Source organism: Borostomias antarcticus, assembly GCF_949987555.1.
Source record: "Borostomias antarcticus genome assembly, chromosome: 6".
Lineage (NCBI taxonomy): Eukaryota > Metazoa > Chordata > Actinopteri > Stomiiformes > Stomiidae > Borostomias > Borostomias antarcticus.
In genome coordinates, this window is record NC_140239.1 from 29,728,955 (window position 1) to 29,738,954 (window position 10,000).

The window sequence follows — 10,000 nt, forward strand, 5'->3', positions numbered from 1 at the left end:
ATGTCCGCTCTGAACTGAGGAGAGGCTGAGAGTACGTTTGAGGTGAGGCGGGGGGGACTGAAAATATTCAGGTTCTAATGTGGGTTTTCTGTTTGATAACGCCAGATGGGTGGAGTTAAGCATTCTGCCACTATTCCATTGGTCGCAAACACAGTTGGTAGTCGTTAAAAATGTCTATGGTTTGGACAATTTTGGATCAGATGCTTTGACTTGAATCCTGAATTCAACTCTGACACATTAGCGATTGGGGGGAGGGGGGGGTGAACTTCATCCCCAAGACAATGCTGACACCACAGCAACCTGCAAATCTGCTCAACCTAAGAGAGTAATTCTATTTGTTCCGGTGGGCTGGTTTTTGCAAGGCAGGCAGGACCGATGTTCTTGTCTTGTCTCTTTCCTAATGAATGACACTGATTAAATGCACCGCGCATCCTAGAAACGCTCCAGAACAAAGACGAAGACATTTTAAAGTTTTACCCTGTACTGTATGTTTATTTCTTTAACCCATGGTGCAGGATGCTCCAGAAAGAAGGTTCGTGTGTGTGTGTGTGTGTGTGTGTGGTTCCTCCCTACCTTTATCACAAAGCAGGCCGCCCCAGTTCCTCTCACAGCTGCACTGCCAGGGGTTGACGCAGGTCCCGTGGACGCAGCCGGGGTAGGGCACGCACTCGTCACAGAACTGGCCCTGCCAGCCGTAGTTGCACCTGCGGGACACAAGGGCGGCGCCGTCACAACATCGCTCAAGTCCGGTAAAAAAAATAAATATCCAATGACAATCCCTATAGCCTGTTTTATAAGAATCGGGCGGCAAATCACACATTCATCCTTCTTCGAGGTGCTCGTGTTCATTCATACAAACCTTTTGCGCGCGCGATGAGATTACGAAGCTAGGCCTTAAAAGGGAGAATTCACCCACTTTTTGGGGGGGTTTTAAGGTCTCTCGAGCTAACAGAGAGCTTGGCAGGACAGCGTTCTCGTATGCTGCTCCAAAGTCTTGGAATGACATTGACTGGGTTGAAGATGGAGGTTCTCCCTTCAATCACAGAGTTTAAAAACATGATCTCCGTCTTTGGCGATTCGAGCTGTAATTGTTTTATTTGATGTGTGATGTGACGTTTATTTGATTTGTGCACTGTTCACTCGGTGACACTGTAAATGAGGTGCACGCACCCCAGTGTCCTTTCGAGTTTAAATAAAGTTTTGAATGAATTTTCAACATGAAAAGTTGAATCCGTTGAATCTGGCTGAGCTTGAAGGGAATGGATGGGAAATCACTCAAGTTGTGATTGGACAGGGGGCGGCCATCTTGGGCCACGGCGGCTCTCTCAGTAGAATGACGGACAGGAGTAACATAAATCTATCTCTCCGTCTCAAGGCCTCCTGCAGACTAATCTATCCATCCGTCTCAAGGCCTCCTGCAGACTAATCTTAGTAGAGGAGAACATTCCAGGGTACAAGGGGTTAAGAATACTTCCACGGGGCAACTGAGCGTGAGGCGAGGGTAAGAAAAGGGATAAGGGGGGTGTGTCGGCGGTACCGTGGCATGTGTGTGCGTGTGCATGTGTGTGTGTCTGTGTGTGTGTGTGCAGCGACCGACCGTACATGTTTACGTGCATGCGTGCATGCATATATGTACAGTATGCGTTGTAATGCACACTCAACGGCCGTGTCTACAGAATGCGCGCGCATGCGACCGAGCGGGTTTCTCTCTGCAGCCGCGCCTCCGCCCGTCCGTCCAAGGCCAGTGGTTGAAGAGCCGTCGTCGACCCAGCTGTCTTGTCAGTTCGGAAGCTATTTTTGAGTCCCCCCACCCCGCCCCCCACTCCCCTCCCTCTCCCGCAGACAGCGCTGGCTACAGCTCAACTCCGGCAGACGCTAACAGGGCGCAAGGTCTCCACAGCTCTCCGCTCCGGCTGGGGGAGGTCCAGGAATACCTGGCATGCTCCCCCCCCCCCCCTTCCCCGCTGCGTGGCCTGCGCTAGCGGTAACGCTAACGTCCCACTAAAGGGAGTGCTGTGTTTATGGCGGGCCATGTTAGCAGTTGCCCAAACTGCTAATGCTAATTGCTAACTGCTAATGCTAAATGTTTAGATTACCTGCTAGCCCAATGCGCCAGGGATCACATGGTGGAGGCGCAACTTTACATCTGCACCCAGCACAATGTTTTTGTCCTAGTAATCTGCTTTCATTACTTGGGACTTGTTTTTACTACAGACCTGATGTCAGTACATTGCAGAGGCTGCCATACCCACATCTATTGACTCTGATGCATCCAAAATAGCCCACCACTATGATACAACTCGCCCCTCCCTCGCCCAATTCCAGACCTCTCTCCAAGCCTCTCAGAGTTCCTTCGAGGCTGCCAAAGGGTGCTCGAGTATACGTTTACACCCAGTGTATACACTCAACCGTCAGGGTTGCCAGGATACCACTTCGCTAGTAGCGCACGAGGGCGCGTACGCTTGGGAGCGCACGGTGGACTGAACTCAAGCCTCCCAGGCACTTCTACCAAGCCCCCGCCTCGCCTCAGGGTTGCTAAACATTGAGAGCCGCGTCGTCAGTGGGCGTCGGAATGAGACGCTTGCCAAAAGTGATTTACAAAATTTGGCAAGTGTTCCGATAATGTGTTGAAGCAAGCCTATCGCTTCTGGATGAAGATAAGCTGAGGGAAAAGGAGAAATGGGCCTCAGTGCTGAACGCCGTAGCGTTGGGACATGTAGCGACGCAGACGGCACCGCGGGGGGTAAGAAGCCCCCGGGGGCCTCGAGGCTCGCATTCCTCCATCAGCTTTCATTTGCATGTCCAATCAGGATCGGGCGTGAGGGTTGCCTTGACGGGAAAGATGACATCGGGTCGAGTTAGGAAGAGGTCCGTCCGTTGGGGTCGGCGAGCGATGGGAGCCACGCACAGGACCCAGTGCATTGTGGGTGGTCCTCCTGACATCACCAACCCTTTTCAACATCTCTTCTTTTGGCTTGTGCCGATCCTTCCCCCCGGTGACAGTAAAGAAGTGAGTCAACCTTCCGGCAGGATGAGCGTAATGTAGAACAGGGAGCGGGGGCGGGGGGGGGGGGGGGGGGGAGAGAGGGGGCGGGGGGGGTCCTAAGGTGATGTGTCATTTCCTCCTTTAATTTCCTGCCGAACACACTAGGCTCTTCATTTCCTTGCCGAACCCGTACATCCCGCTCCCTCCGGACTGCGATGCAAGTTGTCCAGACGAGGATGAAAGCGGTTGTGTGTGTGTGTGTGTGTGTGTGTGGGGGGGGGGGCACATTGTTCCAGTGGTCAAATTTACACGTCGACGACTTCTCACTTCCGACCCCGAGCCGAGGAGACTCGGCGGGATGTTTGGTATTCCGGAGGAGATTCGACGGCTAAAAATACGAGCGGCAGGCGTGCCCAGTGCCCTTTTCTCTTGAACCGTAACGGAAGCCCCCCCCCCCCCCCCCCCCGCGACCCCCCGCCATGATTGCTAACTCTCCTTTTAAACTCGTGCCTCCTTGTAAACTTTATATGTTCTTTCACTCCTTCCCTCTCCACCCCCCCCCCCACAACTTTTCCTCAACCCGCCCCCCCGCGTCGTTGGGAGCAATACTCACATCAAAACAGGTCAAATTCATCTGAACTCAAAATGTTTTCTAAATTCTACACCGAAATGTGTTATGTGATATCCTTTTTGTTGTGTGTGATATCATTTTTAATTGATTAATTGAATTTTTAACAATATGTTGCGTATGGACATGGTCAGAATGGTCCGGATGAGGAGCGGAGGGACCCTACCTGCATTTCCCCGGCTCCAAGCAGCCTCCATGCAGGAGGTTACAGCCCTGCTTACAGATCGCTGAGACGCAGAGTGAGAGAGAGAGAGAAGGAGAAGGAGAGGGAGAGGGAGAGGGAGTGGGAGTGGGAGTGGGAGAGGGAGAGGGAGAGGGAGAGGGAGAGGGAGAGGGAGGCTTAATTAATGGAAATTAAGCTAATAAAAATAACAACATTCATGTAGAATCTGCATTTACAACACACATTTTCAAAAGTGTACACATTTTCAAAAGAGAGAGAGAGAGAGGGAGGGAGAGGGAGAGGGAGAGGGAGAGGGAGAGAGAGAGAGCGAGAGAGAGAGACAGAGAGACAGAGAGACACAGAGAGAAACAGACAGACAGTGATTGAGTGAGACCAGGAGAGTGGGCTGGTTAATTTGCTGTAACTCAAACAAGCGCAACAAGATGTGAGAAGTCATGGCGACCCGGTGACACAACAGACAACTTTATGGCCTACGAATCCGAAACTCCCCCCTAAAAGTAGCCAACCCCCTACTACCCCCTTCCCCTCTCACCCCTCGTCTTCTTACCCCCTTCCCCTCTCACCCCTCGTCTTCTGAGGTCAGTTGGGGGTGATTTAGGGACTACCCCTCTACCCCCTCCCCCTCTCCCTACAATAACCAGCCTAACCCCCCCCCGCCTCCCTCCAACCCCCTCTATCACTCACTCCACAATGCCGTTGAGATGGTACTGTGTGTGTGTGTGTGTGTGTGTGTGTGTGCGTACAATGTGCAAGCCTTCATTGTGAGTGTGTGAACAAATGCGTATGTATCCAGACAAGTGTGAATGTTCATGTTGTATACACACAAGCACGCACGCACGCACACACACACACACACGCACACAAACACACACACACACACACACACACACACACACACACACACACACACACACACACACACACACACACACACACACTTTCCGTCAGGGGGCATGTGATAGAGGCAGCGGTTACAGTCAGGGGAGAATGAGGAGTGGCGAGTCTAACACACAATGAGGAGTGTGTACCCAGGGAGCGCAGGGGTGGGTTGTACCATAAAAGCAGACCAACTGGGCGCATGTTCTTTTATCCAGCAATGTCTTTTAATAAGGCCACTGTTTACCTCCACAGCACTCTTGACACTGCTAGCTAAGGCCTAGCATATTGTATTTAGGACACAAATGACAATAGGGGTGTCCCTAAAATAACTTATATCAATAAACTAATGAATATCAAAAAATAAATTTGGTATTATGCATGTGTCAATTATGAGTGGAATGGCGAAATATATCAAAGACCAAATTTGTCCAAATTGCAAGAAGTCTAGTCATAATAGCACAAACATGCTAGCCCCAACCTAGACTGGCGTTGTATCCTTCCCAGTATCCTACCTAGGTAAACAAACTCAAAACAGTTAGCAGAGAATGTTGTCAATGTCTGGTCAGGGCTTGAACGAGCACAAGCTAACATGCTAACGAGTTCAAAGCGCTAACTGAGCTAGCCGACTTACCGGTCCTGCATTCGGGGCCCATCCAGCCCTCGAGACACACGCGGTTGACTTACCGGTCCTGCATTCGGGGCCCATCCAGCCCTCGAGACACACGCGGTTCCCCGACTGCTCGCAGCGGTAGTGTCCGAAGTAGTCGTCGCGCGGCCGGCACTGGTCGTTGCACTTGCTGCCGTAGTAGTTCAGGTCGCAGCGGACGCGGATGCGGTACTCGATGCGCGCCACGGGCCCGTCGTAGGGGATGGTCTGCCAGTGGTCGCCCGGGTTGATCATCCCGGTGTGGACGCTTCGCTCGATCAGAAGCTCCTCGTGATCTGGAAGGAAACGGCAACGGTTCAAAATGGCCGCCACACTCGGGTGGAACACATCCCACAATGTCACTACATTGACAGTACTATTGTATTGTTGGTACAATGTGTACAAACAAGCGAGGTTTTATGGCAAGCTATCGTTACAGTTCTGACTACTTTTTTTTTTTACTATAATGGAAAACTATTACTTCAACGTTTCTTACAGCTGATTCTGATAGACATTATTATGGCGTGTTGTTGCCTCAGGGGCCTGTGTAAAATTGTATCTAGGGCGAATGCTGACACAAAGCACAAAACCTGTGTTCACACCCTTGGTATTCAATTAAGTAGCACATCCAAATGTTGAATAACCAGTATCACACACACAACAAATAGACAAATGAGAAGTAACTAAAACAAACTAGAAAATAAAGCAAAATAAAAATTGAAAATCAAACAAATTAAGTGACAATAGAGTGAAGACGGCTTCCCTCGATACGGCAGATCACACAACTCACGCGCACACACCCACACACACACACACAATCACTAAGGAGAAGGGACAAAGGCCTGGAGGACCACCATGAATGCCAATTGAGGGGGCAGGCCCTGACCAGGTGCCATAAAATCGCTAAAAGTGCCAGTTTCCCGCCTCATTCTCCGTGAAACTCCGCCTCCCTGCGAGCCCCATCGCCCGGCGCGACCCTGGTTCTTCCAACTGAAGAGAGATTATGCGGCCAGGGGAAGAACATTGGACGCAGCAAAGCTGACCACGACTCCAACTCTATAGGTCAATGGTACAAGTTTCGGCCAAGTTTGTCATCTGGCGTGCGTCTTGCACCCACCCTGCTTATTCAAACCAACAGGATGTGCTGCAGAGGAGTTGGTTTGGACCTGGGCGCACGTCCCATGACCACAAAGCCAACAGGAGAAGACCACTTTGGCAGTGGAGGAGGCCTGATTCCAAACCCATTTCTCATCTCTTTCCAGACAGCCTTTCCATTTATCTTACTGCATTAACCCTCGATAGACTTATTCACTAGCGGTTGTGCTTATCATAGAAACATTGCAATATGCAGCTCACAACACGGGGTCTTGTTCACCGAGGAGTCCTCTGTGTGTGTGTGTGTGTGTAGACCGACAAACGACTGCGTTTATCATAAATAAAACATTTAATCATCTGTGAAATAAGCCATTAGCTTGCTAGCGTGGAATGCTAATGGGGCCACACATCCGCAATGGCCGTGGTGAGGCTGCTAGCCCCGAGCGCCGAGGCGCACATTAACATCTCCCCGCTCCTCCATGTGGCACGCTGCTCCGTCGGCTCCGACAAAGAAAGCAATCTTTATCACAGTGGGATCGGACGCAGCGAACAATCGCAGTGGAAATAGGGGGGCTGTGATTTCCTCTGCCCCATTGCTCTGGGCCTGCAGACTCCTCCACCTCCCTCACCGCACACACACACATGCGCACACACACACACACACACACGCGCGCACACACAGTGAACCATAGCTTATATTACTTCTCAATGTACACACACACACATAGACGATGTGAACCATAGCTTACATTACTGCTCAGTAGACACACACACACACACTTGCACCACTGCCTCGCACACTTGCACCACTGCCTCACCCTCACACACATCAACCTAAACCCCCCCCCCACCCCCTCACCCACCCCACCCCAACACACACACACCTTCCTCTGCGCGGCTGTGACAATGTCGGACGAATTAAGCAACGATAACATAAATAGCCCCGGCGTGTTCAGATAGAGAACAATGGTCCTGGTTCCACGCCGGCCAGAGCTGTCCAACGTCTAAACCCCGGAGCCGTACAGTCCCTGGCACTTCCTGCCCGATAAACACGGCGCACAACAGCCTGAGCCTTTCCTGAGGCCCCGGAGTCGTGTGTGTGTGTGTGTGTGTGTGTGTGTGTGTGTGTGCGTGTGTGTGTGTGTGTGTGTGTGTGCGTGGTGGACATGACGTGTTGGGATTGGAGATACACAAAGGTCATGTTCCAATGTCTGCATTAGCACATGATTTAGACTCCGAAGGAACCTTAACATCACAGCCAAAAGTTCCATTCCGATTCGTGTCCCTCCTCTCCAAAGAAAGCACTTGTTCACTTTGTGGTTATGGATGCCGCAAATTTGCCTCGGTGCATAAAGAGCTAGTGTGACCTCACAACATGTCCTCTTGCTCGTACAGGGTTATCAAGGGGTAGACCGTTAACACAAATGGCCACTGTGTTGAGGCATGCACCACGCTCGACACCAGACCTCTCTCTCCCCCTCACCTGGATGGGTGGGTGGACGGAAACACACACACACACACACACGCAGACACCCAGGTTCAAGAGGACACCGCCTCTCTCTCCAGTATGCCAAGCCTACGTCTGACATCAGCGCGCGAGGGTGACCGGTGTGCACGTGTCCGGCTAACAGCTGCCTGCCGTGTCATCGTCCGCCCAGACAACTTGAGTCTGCCACCCAGGCTTGTGTCGAGGTGAACCATTTAGATAAATGGCCAGATGACAGATACGTCGTTTTTTGGGATGAAACGTTTAAGCCGGGTCCTGATATGCTGAGATTGTGATCCTGAGAAGTGCAGAGATGTTCGCGTCTGGCCAGAACCCACGGATAGCCTAGGAAAAACGTGAAACGCTAACCAAGATGGCGGTCGTACGCGCGTTTATACAGCGTTTACAGTCAATCCCCTTCAAAAGGTGAAGAAAGCATTAAATCTTAATGTGAATAACTGGCAAACCGAGGGGCCGACTATCCCCAGGGGTCCTCGCCAGCAGGAAGGCGCGCTACGCTAGCGCTACGCTAACTTTAGCATGACCTCGGCTCCCCGGGACAGTCGGCAACCGCTGCTTCACTTTCCCACGCTTTCCTCGGCGGGAGCTGAATGTAGCCTTTGTTCCGGAAGGTACCGTCTCCTTAACGCATGACGCCGAGGTTCATTGGTGGTCAAGTCAGCTGACGGCGGCTATGACATAATATTCCGGGTCGGCTCCTCGAAACACAGCTGCCTTTCAGTGAGGAGCGGCGAGACGCCTCTCGCCTCTTCCGAGAGTGAAAACACGTCCGTCCGACGTTCTCCAGAACAACATGCTCTCTTTCATCCTCACATCAATACATTTAAACTTTGTTTTTTGGGGGGGGGGCTAGATACTGGACCATTACAAACAAATGTCACGTTCTTAAGTCAAGATTCTATGGAGGCGGTCCCGCCCATGGAAGGACCTGCGGTATCAACAAAGAGGACCAGAGAGGGGCCGACGCAGGAAGGAAAGCAAGAGTCGGGGTCAGTCTACGTCCTCTTTGGCTTTCCTCTCAATGGCGCAGCACTCAGTGGTTGGTTCAATATGGCTCCTGACCGAATAATGTCTTGGTAAACAACAGCTTGATGACCAGTTTTGAGTGTAATTCGTTCCTTGGACTGAAGAGCCCCGATTTGAGTGATTCAAAGATCATTTTTCAGACTTATAGGCAGAGGACACCTAATAAAGCCCGAAGCGCACCAACCCAACGCTGACCCACAGACCACCTCGGTTCGATGTGAATACCTTGTTGGTAGACGCTTGGGAGATGTTGGTTACTCAGTAAAAGTAGTTGAGTCATATAACTTGTGTAAAGCAGCTGTTTGGAGGCCTGACTTGCCACCTGGCTCCACTCGCGTCACTCTCATGCAGGCTCGGAATGAGGTGTGAACAGCCTTCGGGGCAGTGTGAACGCTCAGCGTTATGATGGCGTCCGTGTTCGATTCTGTCCATCTCCAGCCAACGAGTGGTCAGGAGTGGGCTGACCGGCTGATCCGTTTCGGGCTGAAGCGCGTGAAGGTCTGCTTACAAAAACGGCGGGAAGTATAGTTTGGACATTGACAGGAAGTGCCTTTGATCTCATGGTCAAAACTGACAGAAGACGGGATTCGATTAGCAGACGTGAACCAAGCTGGAGTTTGAATTAGGGAGGTCCGAAAGGAGATTAAAGAACGTGCACAGACACGGCGTAACGTACAGGACAATCACCCCACGGGCTGCATCCGTTGACCAGACACACACACACACACACACACACACACACCTCCTCCTCCTCTTGCATACGTTACATTCCTTCACGTGCACCCTCTTCCTCGGAGCAATTCCTCAGACGTGGGGAAACCGGCGGCCAACAGGAGCGCGTCCAGCAGAAGGACGGACCGGAGCAAAACAGGAAACAGCTGGCGGGGGCGACGGCGCCCGAGCCGGCGGACCCTCGGAGTAAAGCCCCGTCCTCCCTACTTCATATCTGGCTCTCGGCTCGGGCGTCACATGATCGAGTAAAAAAAGAAGGCGGGGCTGTCGCTTCCTCGCGCTCCCGCCCGAAACGAAAGGTGTGAGGTGAACAGGAG

At 51.8% G+C, this 10,000-nt stretch overlaps 2 protein-coding genes across 2 annotated transcripts in view; both read right to left on the reverse strand.

The window, feature by feature from the left end:
- Positions 1–10,000, reverse strand: part of LOC311310781 (protein jagged-2-like) — a gene marked incomplete at both ends in the record, with an annotated part of 51,651 nt that overhangs the window by 22,197 nt on the left and 19,454 nt on the right. Inside the window, 3 exon segments of the mRNA XM_084440334.1 lie at positions 574–704; positions 3,781–3,841; positions 5,362–5,619. Of these exon segments, the coding sequence (XP_084296460.1) occupies positions 574–704; positions 3,781–3,841; positions 5,362–5,619 (450 nt within the window).
- Positions 1–10,000, reverse strand: part of LOC311310618 (nesprin-2-like) — a gene marked incomplete at its 5' end in the record, with an annotated part of 259,823 nt that overhangs the window by 17,417 nt on the left and 232,406 nt on the right.